Here is a 23,735-nt window from a genome sequence, read left to right on the forward strand (position 1 = left end):
CTTGTGTGCACATATTACATTAAGCTAAGAGAATGAGATTTACAAAAATCTGCTAAGAAAATGTTTTCTTCTTGAGTCAAAATACTGTGAAGTCTCACAATTATCACATATTAGTTAGAACTGAAGGAATTCCTTGTTTTGCTAATCCTTGGAAAATGGTGTATAAATAGTTACTTGGTAAAGTGATGGAGTACTAGCAGTCCAGATGGTAGAATAAAATGTACAATCATTGTATAAAGTTCCAGAAACACTTTATTTAAAAATGGAGTTGTAAATGCATAACAAAATAACATAAGTAATAAATGTAACAAAAATAAATAAGGAGGAAATGTATTCATACAAAATAAAAATAACATAGTAAAAGGCCAAATGTTTATAATTGAACAAAACGGTGTAAACACTTAAAGGATAATGTAAGTAGAGTAGATGCTAATATTTTCCTAAACAACTCCTTACCTTCTACTTCCATGGGGATATAATCAGTACCCAAACATTAAATAAAAGAGAGAGCAATGGTGATTATTTTGTTTGACTTTTTCTTCAAATGGACTGACCCTGTTTTAATGTTTCACTTCCTCCTTCAAAGCATTTTTGTATCATTCCATTCATGTTCTTTAAAACTTTTTTTCAGTCTTCCTTTATTAAATAGAATGGAGAAGTTAGCTTTACAAGGAGAATAGTTCATTTACCTTTTTTTTAATTTAAAGAAAAATATGAGATTCATTATACAACAGTCTTTTGTTTTTTACATCTCTATAAAAAGGGTTTTTTTGTGGGTTTTCTTTTTTTTCTTTTCTTTTTTTTTTTTGCATCTCTATTAACTGGCCCAACATTACAGGAGTTTTTAAATCTTGTAAAGTTTTGATACGTCCAGAGTTAGTCTCTTGCAACCAATGTAGTAAAGGATTATTGCTGAAATACTAAAGACCATTCGTAAAAGTTGCAAAAACTGCAGTATTAATCTTTATAGACTGATAGGGTCAAGGGGGAAATCCAAGTCTACTAAGTAATATTTAAAGGAATTAAGATTCGCCCAAATTATAGTGTTCTGGAAACACAAAGATAATTACTTTCTTTTAAAACTTATCCAAATGTGAACTTACTGGAAGGAGAAAACACAAGTTTACAGAAGGTACTTTTCCACAGGCTTCCTGTTTAGTGGCATAGGCCTGAGCCTTCATCATTACGGTCTTGCAGGGTCCTTCTAAATGTGTAAGACGGACAGGATTTACTACTGGGTCCTACTGGGGAACACACAGAAGCAGTTCATTGCTTGGGAGTGAAACTATCCACTAATCTTATGACTACTGGTTCTCCAAGTCTCCTAAAGAAGCAAATCTTAACCTCATGATCATCTCAAGGGGATTTTTTTTCAACTGTCACATATAAACTTGGTAACACAGGACCAATATACATGTTCTCAGTTTAAAAAATATACTCCACCTAAACAGTCTAATCTGTCTACTTATCATCTGCTCTAAAATGAGACAAAAATCTTACTTCCGTTAAAAAAAATTTTTGAAAAAAGTGCCAAATTGAGCATTTTGAAAGTGGAGTAAAACACCGAGGGGTTAAAACAAATACAGTATTATCAATATCCTATATACAAAAAAGACGGTTAGTCCTTCCTTATTGATATACAGCTATGTCCACCTACCACTCCCGGCAAATCTTAGTGCAAACATAATAGTTCATCTCCGTAAACCCCAAGACAATTTACGTAGCAACAAAGTTATATAAATCACATATATGCTGGAAAATTTCAGAACACAAGAACGACTGTTTTGAAAGGTCAGGACTGTGGAGAGTAATATGTCATTGTATCCAATGGTAATGAATACTAATATAAATCCTATTATTAAGAAGTAAATATAAGCGTTTAACAAATCTGTACAGATGAAGAGGAAGTCCATTTCGGGAGCAGCTTGGCACAGAAGACATGGGGGTCAGAAATGTTGGGTATTTAATTTGCTTGTAGGTCACAGCATGGCTTAAAGAAAAAAAACAAAGATCTATGAAGGGAAAGGATGCAATGAGAGAATTCAATTTGAAAATCATAAAACCACAAAAGGCGAAACTGCCACAATCTGCTTTTTCCTATATGTGCATCACGTAGTTTTCTAATGGTCTGAAGGATTAATAGGATACCACATTATAGGTAAAAAATAAATAAATAAAATTAAGAAGACAGAACAAGATTGTAGCTGATCAAGCGGTCTTGTTTTGTTAAGTCAACACTATGCTGCTTCCAGTATTCCTAGTCATCCACAGGTACTGGTTTTTAAACATCGAGAGAAAGTCACTCATGTACTGTAACGTCTTCCTCTTCCCCATCAGGGTTGAACCTATTGAAATGGATACTGAAATCAGCCTCAGACTCGGCATTCTCAAATTCAGCTGACACTGAGATAGCAGCAGGATGGGGAACCCTAGCTTCTGGCGGGCAAAGTGTCGGTGTCTGACCCGGGCTGCTGTGGTTATTCACGGGAGACTTCTGTTTTGGTGGAGATGGCAAGATAGCGCTGGGGAATCCCATGTTGTTCAAAGCCTCCAGAGTTCCATCTGGGTCAATCATCGCATTGATTGCTGAAGGGAAAACAAGAATATGGGGGAAAAAAGATAATTGTAGATGCAGTTAAATTTGGATGTAAACACTGCTTATGTCTTGGATAATATTTCAACTACTGATGCTTGTATGAGCTTAAATTTGGCTAATCCCTTTTTTTTAAAGATTTTATTTATTTATTCATGACACACAGAGACAGAGAGAGAGAGAGAGGCAGAGGCACAAGCAGAGGGAGAAGCAGGCTCTATGCAGGGAGCCCAACGTGGGACTCGATCCCGGGTCTCTAGGATCAGGCCCTGAGCCGAAGGCGGCGCTAAACCGCTGAGCCATCTGGGCTGCCCCTGGCTAATCCTTTTGATACTGTATTTAAAACTCATTTTTAATAATTCTGGGCCTGACCTCTATTGTAGATTATATGGACCTGAATGCTTTCTCTGGTGCTCTGAATAGGCTCACATATAGGCCTTTTGGAGTCTGCTGAAAGACTAAGATTTGAAGATGTAGAATTTGAGAAAGATCTTTTTGAAATTTGCTTTCATCATTGTAAGACAGGGAAAACACCAGGTGGACTTTAATGAGACTCATAGCTATAATTACCACTCAGATAACTGGAGATTCACCGCTAAGATGGGGTTCAGACTAACTGGAAGTTTGGGGAGGCTTGGAGAACATCAACACGCTTTGAAGGCTACCACAAAATGTTCATCCTGGTAAGAGTGTGGGGTCATTAGCCGTGTGTGTGTGTGTGTGCCACTGAGCCACAGGGATGCCCTCAGAACCTAGATACAAATACCCCATGGTGGCTCCAGCAGGCCATACAGACCTGCTACTCCACGGGAGGAGCCAGTGAAAGCACAGCTTTCAATCCAAAAGATCCTTGAGAGACTGGACAAGCAAAAATCTTAGGCAGTGATTTTCAACTTGGCATCAGGTAGAGTGGGGAGATGGCAGAAGGAAGTGCCTTTGATACAGGAATCACTCAAGTATACTCCCGCTCTACCAGCTAATACTCACTGTGTTATTAGCAAGACACTTTTCCCCATTGGGGTAAAACATAACCCTTCAGTGTATGGAGGCTGACCAGATATTAAGAATCACTTAGCTAGGGCCCACTTATTAAGCCTTTGATAATTCAAGCAACAAAGACTGAGTAGTTGACTCTGGAAGCTGCTTTTGTACCACTGCAGACTTTTAGTTCAAGACACACACAGGCAATAATGCCTGAGTAAGATCTGCCACATATAGAAATAATGGCCCTGTCAAAGTACAGGAAGGAGGCAAACATAGTCTCTTTTTTTTTTTCTCCTTCCTTTTCTGCTCCCTTTGGCCAATATACACTCTTTTCTGTGGTTTACCCAAATAACTGTTATTTGTATCAGAATACAAGTTCATTTGGATTACATAATAAATGTAACTTGAGATGTCAAATCGAATAAATAATGCCAGCTGTTAATAAGCATCCTGAGCTGCATACATACATTTTAATACATTATTTTACGTATTTTTCATATATTAGAGAGTGAGAGAGAAAGAGAGTGCACAAGCAGGGGGAAGGGCAGAGAAGAAGCTCTCAAGCAGACTAAGTGCTCAGTGCAGAGCTTGACATAAGGCTCGACTCCACGACCCTGAGGTTGTGACCTGAACTAAAATCAAGTGTTGAACACTTAACGGACTGGGCCACCCAGGCACTCCTATTCAAACTGGGTTTTAAAACTTCCTCCTTATGAGTGATTTGAATATGTAGAACTTATTTTTATCCACATGTTGTTATATTTAACCAATCACTCTGTAATAATGAGAATATTTTAAGAGATACCACTTAGAATGAATGTACTTGTCTGAAATCATTAGCTCTTCCTACTTAATTCAGTAGTAAATGTACCTTGTAGCTGCTTTTCAACTCTTTTTAGCTCCTGTAATATAGAAGAAATCTCCTGTAGGGAAAGCAATGACAAAAATTAGTTTACTGAAAATAAGGCACTTTTATTTGATAAGCAGTGAATCTCCCACTCCTCTTATTTGGAATACTTAACAATATCTACATGGCACTACATCTGCAACAACTAGATAGGAAATAATGATGATACCAATTTTATCTCCATGATGAGATTCAAAATTTAAAATCTTTAATGTTTAATTATTTTTTCAATGAGATAATGATAAAAGATGAAAGGTTTAAGATAATACTATCATATAAGCAAAGATTTTGAAAAACTTGCATTGATCAACCCTATAACAATTTGGAAGTGCGTAAAGATTTTCTTTGAAAAATACATGAACTGTGATCTCAGTTTTAGGATAACTGCCTGAGCCATGAAAACCTGTACAGATTCTTAAGAAGGAGTCGAGCAATCTACTGAGTTAAAGGAAATGATCTGTGTCCACTTCTCTTTGAATTCAGCTTTTATTTCAAACTATTTATAGTGTGTAATTATTATAAGAACAATAATGTATTAGTGAGAAACATAAAGAAAGTTCCTCCTTCATATTGTCTGCAACTTTGAAGCAATCATTTTAAACCCCTGTGAGAGACAGCTGAAGGCATAAAACTTGCCAAATCTGTGCCAAATCTTTTAAAAATCTAAATCAATAAACACTTCAAAAATAAGCACACTGTTCCTTTAAAATAAACCTGTCTATTAAAATGTTTAATGTTCAAGATAAATTATCATACCATGCTTGAGGTTTTCACAATAGGGACTTCACTCTCAGCTCTTAACTTGCTTTCTATTTCATCCCAGTTCCGATCCTTATCTTTAAATAATATTCTAGAAATCAGAAAACATAAGCATTTTACTTTCCATGCTTTAAAAACCTGTCATATGTTTAACAATGATACCAAAATAATGTATTTTTTCAAAGCTACACAAGGATAAAGAAACCACTAAACACTACACAAATGAAAATAAAGTACTGAACCAATATTACCAATAAACTCATTTATGTGAGAAATCTGTATTTAAAAAGTGAGTGGTTATGAATACACACATAAATCCTTTCATACTTATTCCATCTATTACTGAAACCCAAATATAAAACAAATGTAGATGAGATAGCCCCCACATTTTATCTAATACTTGTAATTAACCATAAAATGAGCACTTACTAAAACACAACTTTGTTCAGATGGAGCATATGCAGTATAAACATAAGATGAAAACAGACTGAATTAGGTATGATCAATTATTGATTAAAAGGCTGAAAATTGGAGTACTCACTGTGCTTTTCCTTAAAAATCTTAACTCACGTTAGTATATTTGTGTTATAATAACCCATAGGAGTTAAGACACTCACTATTCTTTTGATAAAAACAACTGCCAATAAAAATAATTATCCTTACATTAGAAGCTAAACTCAAATATCTTAACTTATAAAAAAAGTATTACAAAGTTTTGAGTTGTCTTCTAAAAGTAGTTATCCTCGATATGACTTGGCAGTTTGAGAGATATAAATAATAGGCATCTTTCTGGTTTCTTTTAAAATTTCTTTATTGAGCCTTAAATAGCCTGGAAATAAATTTATTTATTTATTTATTTATTTATTTATTTATTTATTTATTATTTTATTTATTTATTCATGATAGTCACACACACACACACACACACACACACACACACACACACACACACACAGGCAGAGACATAGGCAGAGGGAGAAGCAGGCTCCATATAGGGAGCCTGACGTGGGACTCGATCCCGGGTCTACAGGATCACGCCCTGGGCCAAAGGTAGGCGCTAAACCACTGCGCCACCCAGGGATCCCAATAGCCTGGAAATTTAATTCAATTGCCTTATATAAACATCAACATTATACAGGTAAGTAAATTTTTACTACTAGAAGCTGTCAGTTTTTAAGTAGTCTACTAAATTATATTATTTGTATTTCTTTAAAGATCAAAATGCCTTACTTTTAACTTAAGTTTGAAAAACATGAAATTCATCAACATCAAATTAAGTCCAGAACATCTGGAATTATACATCTCCATTCCTTAAAGGGCAATAATAATTCTAGAAACTGATATAAGAATATTCTTCTGTGAAATTTTTGAAACAGGAAAAACTAGTAAACCTCCTTGCCAGCTGTCTAAGAGCTGTTACTGTTATGACCATGACACGAAGGCATGTAAGTAAATTATGTGGTTTGTAAAAGTCCCTGACAGCATCAGACTGTCATCATAGTTCTCAAATGAGAATGGACTTGTATATAATACAGCAAGTCTGCACTAAAAACCCAGTGAAGTCTGCGAGAATTTGGCTACTGGATCTAATGCTTAGGCTTCTCAAACTGTTAAAGGACATATAAATCACCTTTGCTGAAAATGGCTCAGGATGGTCACCTGAGGTTCCTGACTCACTTGAAAAGCCCCCTAGACCTCCAAGCCATTGAAGAAATAAGAAGAAACTTACTTTAAAAAGACAATGTGTGAGTATTGTGCTATGGATTTAAGAAACCAAATTTAGCATTTTGACTTTAGGAAGTAGGCTCAAATATACTATTTAAATACTAAGGAAGCAGAAAACTAGATCAAGGTCATGACTTTAGACCAGGCCATAATGGCTAGAACTTAGCTGTCTTTGTTTAAAGGTCACTATAGATCTTTCAGAAAAAAATTCATGGCTTTTGAGTGATCTTATCACGTTATAGATTCAAAATAGTAGTCAGACTAAATGTTAACATGGAAAACACAGTAAAAATGCTAAGGATAACTTTTTTCAGTTATTTAACTAAAATACTCTTTTCGATAAAGCAATTGGTTTTAGAATAAAGTCTCCAGTTCATATTTTAAGACCTTCACTATCTATTCTCTGGCCCATCCCTCAACACATGCAAATCAGGGTTACAAACTGGTAGTGCATATAGAGAGGGCCGTGCTACACAGCTTCAGAGGGTCACGTTCACATAGAATACCATGAGAATGCTGTAAAACAGTTTTTTTTTTTTTTTTTTTTTTTTTTTTTTTTTTTTTTGTAAAACAGTTTTTGTATAAATATTTCCAATTGTGCCCATAGAAAGTATGGGGGCAATTTAAATAGGCGCATACTGTTAGGATCAGCTAGGCATCTGAGTTTGTAACTCCTGGCACAAAACTTAAGGACCAGTCATTTCCCAAACTACCCTGATACTCCATCCAAAGGGCTCAGGCTCTCTTCCTTAGATGTGCTGATTAAAACACCCATCGTTGAATGAAACCCTCTATACAGCCTACCCTCACTGTCCTAGGTGAAAGTGACCCTTTGTCTGCCTTTACCTCTAACTAACTGGGCACCGATCTAGCACACACTACCTTGTACAGTAATTGCCTACATGCTTCGCCTTGCTGGCCAGATTGTAAACCTTGTAAGGATGGCATGATGTTCTATCTTCCTGGTTATCTTCCAGAGAGCCTGTTATAGTGCTTTACAAATAGTAAAATTTAATGCTCACACTGTCAAATTTCTGAGACAGTAGAGTTAACCAATGAATGTGTTCTTTGGTCTCAATTTTAATTAAATGTCAAAGGGACAAAGTATTTTTTTTGGAGAAAACTAGGGATGAGTTCAGTGTGGACTGAGGAATAGTCAACAGGAAGAGAGAATGTATCAGTCAGACGTGCTATGAAAATGTATTGGATGAATAAATGAGCAGATGGGGACCCAGTTAGTGTGGGAGGACGACTTGTATTTCAGTAGGTAGTAGGTGAGGAGATGTCAAAGTTTTCCAGCTGGCAGGTCACATGACCATATGATGAGACTTACAGGTACTTCTATGGATAACATTGGGATATCAAGGGAGCCCATATTTAACATATTAGCCTTCCACAGCTTTTTAGATAAAGTGCAAACTCTTGAGTAACGGGCCTCCTTACCTCTCCAGTGTCAACTCTCATCACCTCCTAGCCCTCTTACTTTAACCCAGCTTTTGACTATCTAATACCATGCAAAATCTAGCTATATGGGAACTGGAAGATAAAGCAAACTGCTTTTATGTAGTGTATTTATTTTTTAATAGTAGTTTAAAACACTTTTATGTGGGTTTTTTTTTTTTTTTAAAGAACACCTTAATATTTTTAAAAGATACTTTTGAAATAGTTTTGGAAAAAAATTATCTAAACGATTTCTCTTAAATAGACAGCCATACAATTAAAGAACATTATGTTCAATTCAATGTGTTTTTACCATTATTAGATCCTCATCAAACACTAATGACCAATTATTTCAACATATAAGCAATATAAAATTATATTTGATTCTTTCTAAATTAAAAAATGTGTACATTTTGGGACACTTGGGTGGCTCAGTGGTTGAGCATCTGCCTTTGCTCAGGGCATGATCCTGGGGACCTGAGACTGAGTCCTGCATGGAGCCTGTTCTCCCTCTGCCTATGTCTCTGCCTCTCTCTGTGTCTCTCATGAATAATAAATAGAATCTTTTTTAAAAATGTGTGCATTTTAAGGTTTGCATTTGATTTTAAAGAAACTAAATTAGTTGCATGCTATTTATGAATATCACATTCTGTAGTTTCTGACTGGGCTTATAAGTGAGCCTACTGTTGATGTTTTTAAGATTTTACTTATTTATTCATGAGAGACGGAGAGGCAGAGACATAGGCAGAGGGAGAAGCAGGCTCCCTGCGGGGAGCCTGATGTGGGACTCGATCCCAGGACCCCAGGATTATGACCTGAGCCAAAGGCAGATGCTCAACCACTGAACCACCCATGTGCCCTGAGCCTACTGTTTTTATTTTCATCATACTTAGTGATTAAGCAATCAGCACTCTACTATCATCTTAGGTGTGTTCCCCAGCAACTACAAAACTTCCAAGTCTGCTGATCCTACCTTCTTCTCTCATAGGTCACAGAGTTCCCCTTTGCCATGACAACCCGTCCTCCTATGAGTTGCCAATATAGCATGTAGCCAGAAAATGAAGTCCATCCAATGAAATTTGTAGGAAAAAAAAAACCCTAAGCCTAACTAATAAGTTATTATACAATAACTAACAAATGTATAGGGTCTAATCACATGCCTACTAATACCAGAAATCACGCATGCCTGAAGTTTGCTTCAAGTACGCAATGCAGTTGAAGTTGATGAAATTGTTATTTTGAATATAATTCCACTAAAATTATATTCTAAAACCAGGACATACTGGAAGGATTATTAACCAAAGGAATAAATAAATGAAATAATGCTAATTAAAAGACTCTTATATGGGAATGAAGTCTTCAAATTTCATCGGACTGAATGATTTTTGACTGCATATTATTTGTCCATCACAGTTCTGATGCCCTCACGATTGAGTGCACAAGGCAGGCGAGTGAGCAGGTATTCTGAGTCTGATAGGATTATGTACCGTCTTCTTTACTGATGAGGAAGATGAAAACTAGCCTTAAGTTTCACGTCTTATAAAAGAAGCCCAAAAGGTCTGTTAATTTAAAATACTTCACTATTATTTTGTGGAGAAGTAAATTGTATCTGATTATTAACAAAACTAATCTAAGTAATTATAGCTGTTAACTCTCCATTATAAAGGGGTGATTACTTAGGACATTTATTTCCCTTTCTGCCCCCTTCATGTGGTCTAGCTTCTGGCTATTACTTATACCTGAAAAAGAGAAGGAACGTGACAGTGGCAGCAGTAAGCTCAGTGGCACTGCCTTCACTCGTTCCTCTCAGCTGTAGGTGGTAGCAAGTGAGCACAGCATGGAACAGGTGTCTCCTAACAATATAAGCCAGGAGGTTTGAGTAACAGAACAGTACCTGATCTTTCCAGCTGTTTTATCTATAGACTGTCTTATCTTCCTAGAAAACTGAAAGACGGATGACAGCAGCAGATTATCTCCCATGACCTGAAACATCCAAAGAAATTAAATTAAAATATTATCACTGTATTGTATAAACACCAAGAACACCACTCACAGCTTACTATATTTAGGGGGATTTAGTATTTATGCTAATTTTAATTTTAAAAAAATCAATGAGGAATATCATTTGAGTTATGTATAACTAAATTGAGAAAGAGAAATAAATATTGATAAAGGAGTTCCTTTTCAAAAAATAACTCATCTGGTTTCCATATTATTTTGGTCGTATCATTTAAAAAAAATAATCCATATAATCCTATCTTCAATTACTATCATGATCCCATCTTTCTAGCCTCCAAATTAAATAATCATAAAAAGGAAAATACAAATAATTTAGAATACTCAGTTTATTATTTATACTTTCACCAAATAATATGAATATAGAGATCAAGAAGATTACGATCCTTGCTCTTTGGCCAGAGTCTAGTGGGAGAGATTCTTTTTAAAGATTTACTCTAAAAAGTAAGTTTTTATGATGGCAGTTGATACCACCCTACTTGAAATTTATGGGCAAAAATAGGGGTTGGCAAACTTCTTCTGTAAAGGCCCAGAGAGTAAAGATTTTAGGCTATCTGGTCTCTGTCACAACTACTAAATTCATTGTTGTGAAAGCAGCTATAGATAACATGTAAGTAAGTGGACTGGGCTGTGTTGAGATAAAGCTTTATTTACAAAAACAGGTGGCAGGCTGGATTTGGCCTGCAGAAGCTAGAAAAGAAAACTTGGGGTTGGTGTGGGGTCCCAAATCACCTCTTTGTATTTCAGAACCGTATCTAGACTCTGCAAGACAATCCAGAAAATAGGATATGACCTTGCAGGTTTCAAGATCAGTGCCGGAGTTAAAAGTATATAGGAAACAGTATTAAATATTTTTTTTCAAAGAACATAACTAAATTTTGTGATTCAGTGTTACACGAATTCTAATGAAAAGGAGTTCAGTGAAGGGTAGTGTAAATAAGGAAGGTGCCATGGAAAACTAGAACCTAAGAATAACTCCTACCGTGTGGAGTTAGCGAGGGATAAAAAGTTACTTAGGATGTGATCAGCAACATACAGGGAATGAAAGGCTAAACAAACATAATGGTATATTGTGAGCCTTGAGGAAATAAGCCAAAGCAGGAGTGGAAGACATCTATTACTTAGGCAAAGACAGAGTGTTTTAAAACTATCCAGGATATTGCAGTAGCAACTATGGAGCTGGCTTCATGCTTTGCCATTGGACATTTTTTCCTACTCAGTAGTATACTGCAAACATACACATTCTTACATACTAACTTTTAGCTCCTGTTGCATAAATCTAGGGATTAACAGGATGCCAACCTATGACTAAACCCTTCTTGTCCACTGCTACTTCCTAATTTCTCCTTCTACCCACATCCTAATAAGCCTTTACCTATACTACCACTGCATGTCATTCCTCAATCAGCTCTTCCCATGGTGCTATTTGAAATAACCATTCTTTGGTGAATAAATTTCATATCCTTGAATTTTTCCCAAACTCATTTCATCTAATTTCCATTATCATAAATCTTCTCAATAAAGCTCTCTATACCTGATTCTCACAGCCATATTTAGGTACACAGAATTAATCATAATTCTTCATTCATGACATAAATCACAAGTTCAATTTAGACTACTTTTTCTTTCTCTTTAATATAATAATCTAACAGCCAAAACAAAAGTTAGAATACAGCAACGACCAGGTGACAGAAAAGATGGCCAAAATACTTATTCCTTATCCCAAAGGAAGAGGTTACTTGTCTTTGACCTCCACTATATGACTTGGTTTCACCAATGGGATATGAGCAGACATGAATGACATGAACATGAAATGTGCCCGCATGGTGGGGCTTGCCCTCTTCTGCTTCTGATAAAAGTAAGACAAGAACAAGCTTTGGCTAGCCCACTTGTCCAAGCAATATGACAGACACGTGGGCAGACCTGGACTCAGCCTACAACTTTTAATTGTCCAGCTGAGCTATACCAGGTAACCCACAGGTGTGTGATACATACTTACTGCTCTATATCCCTGAGATTTTTGTGGTTATGCAGAAGTAGCTGACTGATGTAATCTACCACTGGTCCTCTGGTTTCCTCCATCCCATCTCCCTGCTACCTTCCACCCAGGTTAAACAATATCCTGAATTCCATTCATCATTCCCTTGCTTTCCTTTTCATATCATTTGTTATATTTATTTCTGTCCTAAGCATATGTTTTCACTTTTAAAAACGTATGACAAAGAATCATATTATATGTAATCTTTTGGGAATTATTTCCTTCATTTAATGTTATATTGCTAAAATTCATACATATTGTGGCACACTGCTGTAGTTCATTTATTTTGATTTTTCTGCAATTATTCAATTTGTGAACATACCAGTTTATACATTCGCTTTTCTGCTGATAAAAACGGTTATATTGTTCCCAAGTTTTCGTTAGCATCCACAGTGGTACTATAGATATCCTTTTGCATGATGACTTTTGTTAATAGGAAAGGGTTTCTCTTGAGTATTTTACTAGCAGTAAAACTGTGTCGTATGATCATGGGATATGTTTATGTTCAACTTTGGAAATAATGTCAAATCATTTTCCCAAGTGACTGCAGCAATATAACCTCCATCGGCAACACATGAGAGTCCATGTATCCACGTTCTCTATTACTTAATATTTTAAGACTTTTAGTTTGTTGTAAATTGAACAAGAATCACCCTGTAGCCTTGAAATGTATTTCTCTAAATACTTAGGAAGTTGAACATCTCTGTATTTTGAAGATCTTAGGTAATTTCTCTTCAGTAAAATGCTGTTTATGTCTTTTGGAAATTTTGGGGGGGGGGTTGTTTTTGTCTTTTTAAATTGATTGGTAGAACTTCTTTATGTATCCTGTATACTAATCCTTTGCTGACTCTGTTTCATAAAAGTCCTTTAATATACTCTAATTTATCAATCTTTTATTTTATAGCTGAAGCTTTTTGTGTCTTTTAAGAAATCATTCCTTGCAATAATGTGGAAAGGTATTTAACTATATTTTTTTTACAAAAAGTTTTGCTTTTGCATCCTTTAGAAATTTAATTTATAATTAATTATGTATACACGATGTGATGTCAGATGAAATTTCATTCTACTCAAAAGAACAAGTTATTTTTTGCCCTAGCCTCATTTATCCAACAGTTCCCTCCTTTTCTCACAAGACATGCCTCCTCTGACATTTGCTAAAGTTAATGATTTACTTACTTCATCTCTACTCCAGGTTCTCCGTCTTGTAATTGTTAAGTGATCAGGAGGCTCTGTTGGCTGAGGTCTTGGATCACCAGATCTACAGTTGTTTCCTTCTGGAGTTTTAGAATGAACTAATGGAGGGATCTTTCGGAAGTTGAGGCTTTCATCAAAAACACGATCAACCAACTAATAAGACAAAAGCAGATCCTTATGAGAATAATTTGGAAAAGTCCCGATATTGGCATTATAATTTTATTAGACAGAAGTTATTCCATTGTCAGGTAGTAACAGAAGCATGATATCTTCAATAAACCAATTACTCTTTCTTTTTATAAGTACTTTAAAGGTACCTGTTTAATAAAATAGATGTTCACCTACATAGATTTTATTTTTAAAATCCAAAATACATAACTATGTTAAATTCAATTCTTCCATGGATAAGATTTCCCCAAAATGGAAAACAGATTTAAGTAGAAAGGGCTGAGCCATCTAGATGGACATGTTCATTTTACTCACATTGTATTACCAATGTAAAATAATGTTTTTCTTTTAGTTTCCTATCTGTTTTTTTCTTTTTTCTCCCCAAATCCAGGTGCCAAATTTCTTCACAGATACATAAACAGCAAATTCCAATTAAGTGTACGAAAGGAAAAAAAATTAAATGAAGTATTTTGGTCTTAGGTAAATTTTGAACAATGCTACAAAGATTACATATTTTAGTAAAAATGACATACTGCCACCTACAGTGCAAATTATACAAATACAATACAAAGTAACTCAGGTTTACTGAAGAAGGAATAAACTTTAGTACATTATTCAGAAATAAAATAAAAAAGAAAAATTAAAGTCTATTCAATGAAATGTTGAGTAATTTTACTGGGTCTGAGTGAATGCATAATCATGTTAGATAAAATTTAGTTAGATAGTTGAGAAAATAATATCTTATCATTTAAAAAATGTACCAGAAGAATTGTGTATGTCTTGCCACCAAGAAGATTCTTTTGTTTTTCAACAATGAGGATGATTTTATATACATTTACAATTGATCAATGTGGTAACAAAACTCTACACAGATTCATGAAAGCTCATTTACCAAATCAGACAACACATGAAGGAGAAAAAACCAAAACAAAACAATGACCATCGAAGAATTAGATTATAAAAGGAATGTGACAAAAAGCAAAGTAAGAAAATATTAACACAGTTTATTAGAATCAAATCTATCAAAAAGGCTAGCCATTTTGGGCTACTATTGAGAACATTATCTTATAAAATTGAGAAGCTATTAGAGGCTGACATATTTTTTTTTCTGCAAAAGGTTAGATAATAAATATTTTAGACTTTGCAGCCATTCAGTGTCCATCTAACTACTAATTTCTGACATTGCAATACAAAACAGCCAGATGATAATTAAATAAAGAATGTGGCTTTGTTCTAATAAAACTTTTAATTAATTCTCTCAAATGCCAATCTTTTGCTTATACCAGATCAAGAGACCAAACATGGCAGAGTACCATTAATTTTATGTTATCTGTTAAAGGCATCTTCTGGAGCAGTGTTATGCAAATATTGGGCCCTGAAGCCAGAGAATAGGAGGCCCTGGTTTTGGAAGAGCAATAATCTATATATGCTACCTTACATTCCAGAATTTGCAAGAATGTTTCAAAACTGAATATATCTGTATTTGTGTGTGTGTGTGTGTGTGTGTGTATAAATGTATAAATACATTTCAATTTTCAAAGTGCATCCTTGAGTATATATGCGTGTGTATTCTTCAAAAGAATTTTTTAAAGTAGTGAAAACTGTAGAATTTTCTCTTTATTTGCTAGTAGAGATATCGACCAGCTAAGCAGGTATAAAAATACCCTTTAACTGAAGTATTTTCATAGCCAGACTTTATAGAAACATTACACAATCATCTATCAAGTTTTAGTTTGCTATTCAGATGCCATTTATACTCATATTTTTATACTCATATTTTAAAGTAAAACTATTCACCAATAATTGGCAAAGTGCTTGTTTTAAGTACTTTTACAGCTTCATGTTAATAGCAGACCAAATGTTAGCCTTTACTAGTTTTGCTACAAAAACATAAAAAGAAAATTTTTAAACCAAAGTTGGAAAATGCAGTGCTTCATGCAAACAGGGAGGGTGGATGTAACTAAAATAAACTAAGCAAAAAGCTAAAAGCAAAAGAAATAAAGAAAAGAAAGAACCTTATGCATTTCTCCATGAAGATCTCCTACCTCTTCTCTAGTGTCTATGGCAGAGCCAGGGGTGGTGGCAGCAGTGCTTACTGTGGTACTAGGGGCAGTGCCTGATGAAGTCACTGAATCTATCTCTCCTGCTACATCGTTGATTTCCCGAGCAATGAGAGCAAGATCTTGGCTGATCCTGGTAATAATTTCAGAAAAGAAGTTTAATCCCTTTTAAATAACAGTTCTAGAAACAATCATTTGTGATAGAATCAGTTATAGAAGTTGTGTATCTAATTAAAGATTTGCACCAAACTTAGGATTTTTTAGAAATTCTATTAACTATTTTGACTCTAACAGTCTTAAACTTTAATTCCAAAAGTTAATAAAACTAAATTTCACATAAACTGTCACTTTGAAAAATATGTTAACACCCAGAAGTAGTGCTATGTCTTTTAAAACACACTGTTAGTATCAATGACTAGCATTAATAGAGGACAATGGCAAACAGAATCCAAGGAGTCGCTGCACCTGAATAAGAAAGTAATTACAACTTCATTTTCACTAACCTTTGTCAAATGAAGCTTAGCATTTCTTTTGATTATAAGTACAAGTAACAAACAATTAGTAATATTGGGTTGTTAATTTTTTCACCAACAGAAATCACATTATGGTTGCTATAGGTATCTTAAAACAACTAGTCATTACTACTTCAAAATTAAACCCACAGCAGTCATTAAACCCACAGCAATTATGTTCCAGTAAGTATGTTAACAAAGAACTAATTATTGCTCTGTCACTTTAAAAATATTTTGATAATATATTTTTTAAAATTTTTATTTATTTATGATAGTCACACACACAGAGAGAGAGAGAGAGAGGCAGACACACAGGCAGAGGGAGAAGCAGGCTTCATGCACCGGGAGCCCGACGTGGGATTTGATCCCGGGTCTCCAGGATCGCGCCCTGGGCCAAAGGCAGGCGCCAAACTGCTGCGCCACCCAGGAATCCCGATAAATTATTCCTTGTTTTTTTTTTTGATAGTCACAGAGAGAGAGAGAGAGAAAGAGAGAGGGGCAGAGACACAGGCAGAGGGAGAAGCAGGCTCTATGCACCCGGAGCCCGACATGGGATTCAATCCCAGGTCTCCAGGATCACACCCTGGGCCAAAGGCAGGCGCCAAACCGCTGCGCCACCCAGGGATCTGATAATATTATAAAGAAATGCAGTCCTACTGAAACACAACTAAGTATTTTATGTTGATGCATTTAGAAACACTATTCTGAGAGGAGCTCCATAAACTTCCCCAAATGGCCAAAGAGGTCAGTAACTCTGACACATGACTTTGACTTCATGCGACACACAGCACTTCATAGTACACGTTGTTATATCATTTGCGAGTCACAAGGTTCTTGTGAGGTAGGACTTCTCTAACTGAATGTGAATAAGGACACATTCTCAGATAAAGTGAGTGGCTTGGTTGTGATAATATAATTTACTAATAGCTAAGGCAAGGCCAGATGCCAAGTGTAGAGCTCATTTCCACAGAGCCATTTATTTGTGTTACCAGCCACGCGGACTGAAGAACTAAATAAGTATTACCAGTGATAAGCAAAAGAAAAAACTGATTTTTTTCCAATGCTGCTGTTTTTAAGAGGGAGAAAACTTAATAATCTACCAGTGATAATCTTGCTTTTCTCAAAAAGATCTCAATTCAATGAGACATGAAAATTCTAAGTAATGCATCTACTGAAGTCAATTTGGCTACTTCCACAGGGAAGGTATCTGAATTACAGAACATTCTTAAAACAAGTGAAAGCTTCTGCAACTTTAAAACTGAAAGCAGGTACAAATTACCATTTTTTTAACTTGGGCAAAATGTAAGCTTGAAAGACTTTTAAGGAATGCAGTAACTGCATAACAATTTAACAGATTTAAAAAGAGAAGCTAAATGGAAGCTTATGGCCTAACAGACACGATCTATGGTCAATTCCTTTATTTACCAATACAAAAAGGTAGGAAGTACACTGGTAAATATGTTTTGGTCTCTTACCACGTTCCAGGCACCATGCTATATACCCTAAGGGCTATAATGATGAGGAAGCAGATAGAGTCCCTGCTCTTATAAGCTTAGAATAAATATAATGAGCACATTATGTATAATTATGTAATGTATATTATAATATGACCAAAACCACTATATGATAATAAGCACCCCTAGAAAGAAGCTTTATACTCAACTCACTTCATTCTCACAGCCACCTTGTAGGAGAGGTACTCATCATCTTGTTTTACAGATAAGGAAAATAAGGCTTAAGAGAAGTTATTTGAACACTTTTTGGTTAAAGTCACAAATACTTAAATGGTGTAACTAGATCTTTTTATTAGGTCATGCTATATCTCACATTATCATTCCATGTGTAATTTTTAAAAACTTGTAACTGTAACTTGTAAAAACTTGTAATTTTATAACTGTTGATATAATTCTTCTGGGGAAGAGTTTATGGTGTTTTCTTAGATACTACATTCAATTCTTGCATTTCTGAAATAAATGAACTAAAATTCAGAGAAACCAAATAACCAAGCTTAAAAGAGACAAAACATAGATAAGCATGAGCTTATCCAAAAATCTATTTTTGCTTTTTAAGTTTTTTTATGCAGACATTTGTAAAATGAAGCTTCTGATCTTTGTAGATAGCAATCTGAGTTAATTAGAAAAAAATGAATTAAATAAACAGACAATAGCAATCTCAACAGGTTATGCAGTAAAAACTATGCTAACATGAAGAACTCTAATGTATACATGACATAAACTGTAGGTCAGTGAGCACCTTAAAAGCCGCCTTTTAATTTGCAAGTTTATCATGTACATGCCAGCTGTTTCTTTGTGTGATGACGATTCCTATCTTAAAGTTGACTCAGTAATACAGACCATTAAATTGGTTTGAATCCACACTGCTTAAAAGTCTCAGCACCTACTAAAAACCAGCATTAGGAATTCTAAAAAGCAAAATTATCAAGAAAACCAAAGTAATAAATATCTTCAAGCAGAAATAACAGATTTATAATTCAATATAGAGTATGGACCTATTTATATAGCTGTTAATTCTAAGCTGACTTATTCCATAATGCTTCTAGGTTACAGTCATTGGAATATTTTATAATAATGTATTTCTTGACATCTCTTGATCTGTGTGTTTTTTTTTTTTTAAGTTGAAGCTCATAATCGTTCATATTCTGTCTCCATTCCTATCAAAACTGCTAGAGGACGAAATTCTAAAATGATACAAATGTTTTATTTGGAGTTTTGCAATCCATCTGGTTTGCTTGCTTTCAGATACATGGCTGAAAAATACACCTTAAAAAATAAAATCCCAAAGGCAAGTTTTATAACCACAGTGCTACTAACAAACTAGAAGGAAAAGGAATAAAGTCATTAGAAGTTAAATGATAGGCAGTTTAGCAGTCCTGCTAACGAGACATGCAGAGACGGTGGTGATAGAATGCATGTAGTAACAAGGTAGAGCCAAGTGAAAAATGTCACCTTGAGCTCCTGTGCACGGTCTCCTCTGTGGTAGCTTTCCTGGGTGGGGGCAGGGAAGGGGCTTGGCCCAGAAGAAGGGGTCTGAGTTTGGGGGGGGGTGCCCCTCAAAGGGAAGCAGACACACCCACTGTTCCCTCAAGGTACTTCTTGAGTTGGTGTAGGAGGACCTCTCCTCCTCAGGAAGGGGAAAGGATGAGACAGGGCGAAGTCTGCTGTTGCCGGCTGCACCCACAAGAATAAAACATGAGTTTTATAATAATAAAACATAAAACATGAGGGAGATTCTCTCCCTGCAGGCATCCTGTGGGTTCATGACAATTAATGGATCCTGAAGCACAGACAGGTCTGTTCCCTAACTGGAACTGGCTCACAATGCCTCAATAATTTGTCTCACAAAAAGCTATTTATACGGTAAAATAAAATGTTTAAGCAGTACAATGAGATTAAAAGGGCATGTCTCGGGATCCCTGGGTGGCGCAGCGGTTTGGCGCCTGCCTTTGGCCCAGGGCGCGATCCTGGAGACCCGGGATCGAGTCCCACATTGGGCTCCCGGTGCATGGAGCCTGCTTCTCCCTCTGCCTGTGTCTCTGCCTCTCTCTCTCTATCATAAATAAATAAAAATAAAAAAAAAATAAAAATAAAAAAAATAAAAAATAAATAAAAAAAATAAAAGGGCATGTCTAAAAGAATTGAAAGCAATTATAAGTAAATAGTCATTAAAGACCCCAAAACATAAACATTACATTAAAGTAATGAGCCAGAAAAAAAACATAATTCATAGAAGTCAACAAAGAAAAACAAGATAAACACTATTAAAATTATGTTAAGGGACAGCCCGGGTGGCTCAGGGGTTTAGCACCGCCTTCAGCCCAGGGCATGATCCTGGAGATCCGGGATTGAGTAGCATGTCGGGGCTCCCTGCATGGAGCCTGCTTCTCCCTCTGCCTGTGTCTCTGCCCCTCTTCCTCTCCATTTCTCATGAATAAATAAATTAAAAAAAATTTATGTTAAGAGTTTATTTTTTTGGATTATTACATATTATGTTCTTTAATTATAATAATATTACCTAATATAAAACTTGAAGATTAGAGCCTTAAACTGAAGGCGGAAATAACTGTAGCACATAAACATGAAAATGTTTTAGGTGACATAGGGTATAAAACACTGCAGTAAAATTTAGTTATCTTACAAACTTAAAAAAACATACTTTAACTACAGTTAGCATCTGTTTGAGTATAGCCTCTCTTCAATGTTTAGCCATGATAAGGTACTAATTAAAAATCACTTCTGCAGGGATCCCTGGGTGGCGCAGTGGTTTGGCGCCTGCCTTTGGCCCAGGGTGCGATCCTGGAGACCCGGGATCGAATCCCACGTCAGGCTCCCAGTGCATGGAGCCTGCTTCTCCCTCTGCCTGTGTCTCTGCCTCTCTCTCTCTCTCTCTGCGTGACTATCATAAATAAATAAAAAATTAAAAAAAAATTGTTTAAAAAAAATCACTTCTGCAGCATGAATTTTACATTTTAGGATACAACTTTTAGTTACACTAAGCAAATTTATTTAATAATCTTTTTTCAAAAGAAGATTTTATTTATTTATTTATTCATGAGAAACACAAAGAGAAAGGCAGAGACAGAGGCAGAGGGAGAAGTAGGCTCCCTGCAGGGAACCCGATGTGGGACGGGATCAGGCCCTGAGCCAAAGGCAGATGCTCAACCACTGAGCCACCCAGGCGTCCTACAAATTTATTTAATCCTCAAAATAATTAATAAAGGATTGAATTAAGCTAGAATCTAATGAACTCATAAACTGTGAGTAAAAATCCATCTCCTCTAAGTCTCCCCAGAGAACATGAGCAAAATATCTCCAACAAGTGTGCTTATTACCTCTTTGGAAGATAAAAGGAAAGTAATAAAAAACTCAGCTGCACAACTCTTAATTATATAAAGCTGACATTACCTTTCAAGAATGATATTAACTCATCAGTATCTTCACCAGAAACAAGAAAGGGGGGCTGCAACCAAAATAAATCAGTTGTACAGTATGTTAGTAGCACTGGTGTTAAAAACATGAACCGGGAGAAACTGCATGGAGAGGAACACTTTGGAGGAAACTAAGTTCATAGCTACCTATGGATTTCATTTCTTGGACTAATTTACACAAATCAGATACAAGCTAAACTTTGTTATCAAGTTGAAACACTGACAAAAAATTTCAGCTCTTAAAGGTGATCCATTAAAACCAACCTGGCTATCTCTTCTCGATGGGCTGTCCAGTCTCGGATGTAGTCTTCCTGCTCTTTGATCCGGTGCTTGAACGAAGAACTAGTAGGCATTGCTGCTGACCCAGAGCTCTGCAACCGAGTGGTTTTCAGGGCTGGAGAAGTACGTAGACGAGTATGTTTAGGGGAATTACGGTTTGATCCAAATTCATCTTCTGAGGTGGAAGCATAATCAGTAGGAAAGCGCCTCCATCTTGAATTTACTAAATTAGTTTAATTATTAAAAAAAGAATTATTATGTTACCTTTTAAAGGAGATAAAAATCATGATTTCAAAAACACCATGAGACAAACACAGCACAATTTTCAAAAACTGACATACACATACCTAACAAAAATCATGTCTACTACTTCTTAAAGATAGAAACAATACATTTTGGTGAATTAAAAATAATGAGTAATTAAAGACAATTGAAAGACCATGTTTTCCGTAGTATGGTGAATAAAACACTTAGATGAAAAATTCACTAATGATAAACAACTAAGCAAGCTCTATTCATAAATGTTTAACTCGGATACTTTTTAGTTGCAAATATATATCATTTGAGTGAAGGTATGGATTTTTTTAAATGACAGTAACAGTAACAACAACAAAAATAAAAATACGGGAAAAGATTTCCTCATGCCACATGGACTTTCAACATGGAGATGGTAATCTCTCTTTTCCCAACATACAAATGTGCATAATTCCTGCTGTGGAAATTATGCTTTTATGGCAGAAAAAAACATTACCTCTGTCATTCAACATCCTGTTATGCTATGATTGGAAAAAATCTTTTTACATGGTAAAAACACAACAAAGCATCTTCAGTACAACTCTGCTTTGACACTGAAAGCATATGGCGAAAATAGACAATGGCATAAGACCTACAAGGAGCGAAGCTCTACAAGGCTATTCTCACAACCAATGACATTCAAGGCACAGAAGATACTGTGATATTCACATTAAAGAAAGTGGCAATCACTTTCTTATTTAAGGTTAGTAAAGACATTTAAGAGATGGTATTGCTGACACATCTGAAAAAATCAGAAGACAAATTAATTTCACTACTACTGTTAATGTAAGAACGAAACAAACAATTTGTGAGGCATAAGATAGAGGTCACAAATAGGGCAATAATGACTGATTCACAGTAAACTTCACAAGGGCAGGAGCCACACCAGTTTAATCTACTACTGCATATCTAGCACTTAGCAGAGTGTCTGGCTAGCAAATGTTTTAAAAATATTTTTGAATAAATTCCTAGATACTGACCACCTGCTTTTCACAGATTAGGTAAAACCCAGTGAAAAGCATGAAATATTTTTAGTGGCTAAGTGACAAAAACTCAGCATCTGCTATAAGTTCCAATTGCCATTAATATTAGAAGAGTTTTCTTTCTCTCTCTCTCACTCCCTTTTTTTTTTTTTTTTTTGCTCCCCCTCTTTTAAAACAGAAACTGACCCTAGGCTGCAAAGATTGGTCAAGTCTACAATTCCTTCATCCTGCTTCACTGGAATTTTGTACCTCTCCTGTCTTTTCCTCCCCAAACCACAATTTTGCCTAGCATGGCTCAGGTGGCTGTCAAATAAAACTGATATACAATGCCACCAGAGTTGGTTTAAGAAGCAGAGAAATCTATAAACGGGAATGTGTCTTGAATCAGAGCCTACCAATTCATCCTGATTCACACTCCCATTTGAAGCTCCTAGAGCTTGGAACGAGATTCATGGGTATAAGAAGATATGCAGAAACTTCATGGCCTTCTGGAAAAATGTATGCAAACACATATACAGAACTCTAGGTAATTATTCATAATGTCTTTTGGAGGTAGTGGTCAATAAATTTTCCAGTTTTGCCATTACAAGATAATTCATTAACATAAAAATACTTTTACCACTAAAAATTACTAGTTTTTAGACATCTGAAAAGTCCTACGATTTGAACTAACCCCAAGACTTGAAAACAATTTCAGAAACACTTTAGGAATAAGAGCAAAAAGACTCTAGAAAAAAAATAGAAATATTGCAATGTTTATACTTTTTAATAAAGGCATGCCATTAAACATTAATGTTTAGAATATATCATTCATAGAAAACAAGTTCACAAATAAGAA

The 23,735-nt window shown here is 35.5% G+C and overlaps 1 protein-coding gene across 14 annotated transcripts in view; it reads right to left on the bottom strand.

Annotated features, from left to right (window-relative positions):
• Positions 1 to 229: 229 nt before the first annotated feature.
• Positions 230 to 23,735, bottom strand: part of CEP170 (centrosomal protein 170) — a 130,703-nt gene continuing 107,197 nt past the window's right edge. For 7 of the 14 annotated variants that reach the window (XM_049112386.1, XM_049112383.1, XM_049112381.1 and 4 more), the window contains 7 exons: positions 21,606 to 21,843; positions 15,840 to 16,017; positions 13,639 to 13,809; positions 10,303 to 10,391; positions 5,241 to 5,334; positions 4,449 to 4,500; positions 230 to 2,586 (listed from right to left, as the gene is read on the bottom strand). In XM_049112386.1, the coding sequence (XP_048968343.1) occupies positions 2,300 to 2,586; positions 4,449 to 4,500; positions 5,241 to 5,334; positions 10,303 to 10,391; positions 13,639 to 13,809; positions 15,840 to 16,017; positions 21,606 to 21,843 (1,109 nt within the window). In that variant the 3' untranslated portion in view covers positions 230 to 2,299. The remainder of the gene's footprint in view (positions 2,587 to 4,448; positions 4,501 to 5,240; positions 5,335 to 10,302; positions 10,392 to 13,638; positions 13,810 to 15,839; positions 16,018 to 21,605; positions 21,844 to 23,735) is intronic. The other 7 variants (XM_049112385.1, XM_049112380.1, XM_049112384.1 and 4 more) reach the window with 5 other exon arrangements.

This window comes from Canis lupus, chromosome 7 (genome assembly GCF_003254725.2).
Source record: "Canis lupus dingo isolate Sandy chromosome 7, ASM325472v2, whole genome shotgun sequence".
Lineage (NCBI taxonomy): Eukaryota > Metazoa > Chordata > Mammalia > Carnivora > Canidae > Canis > Canis lupus.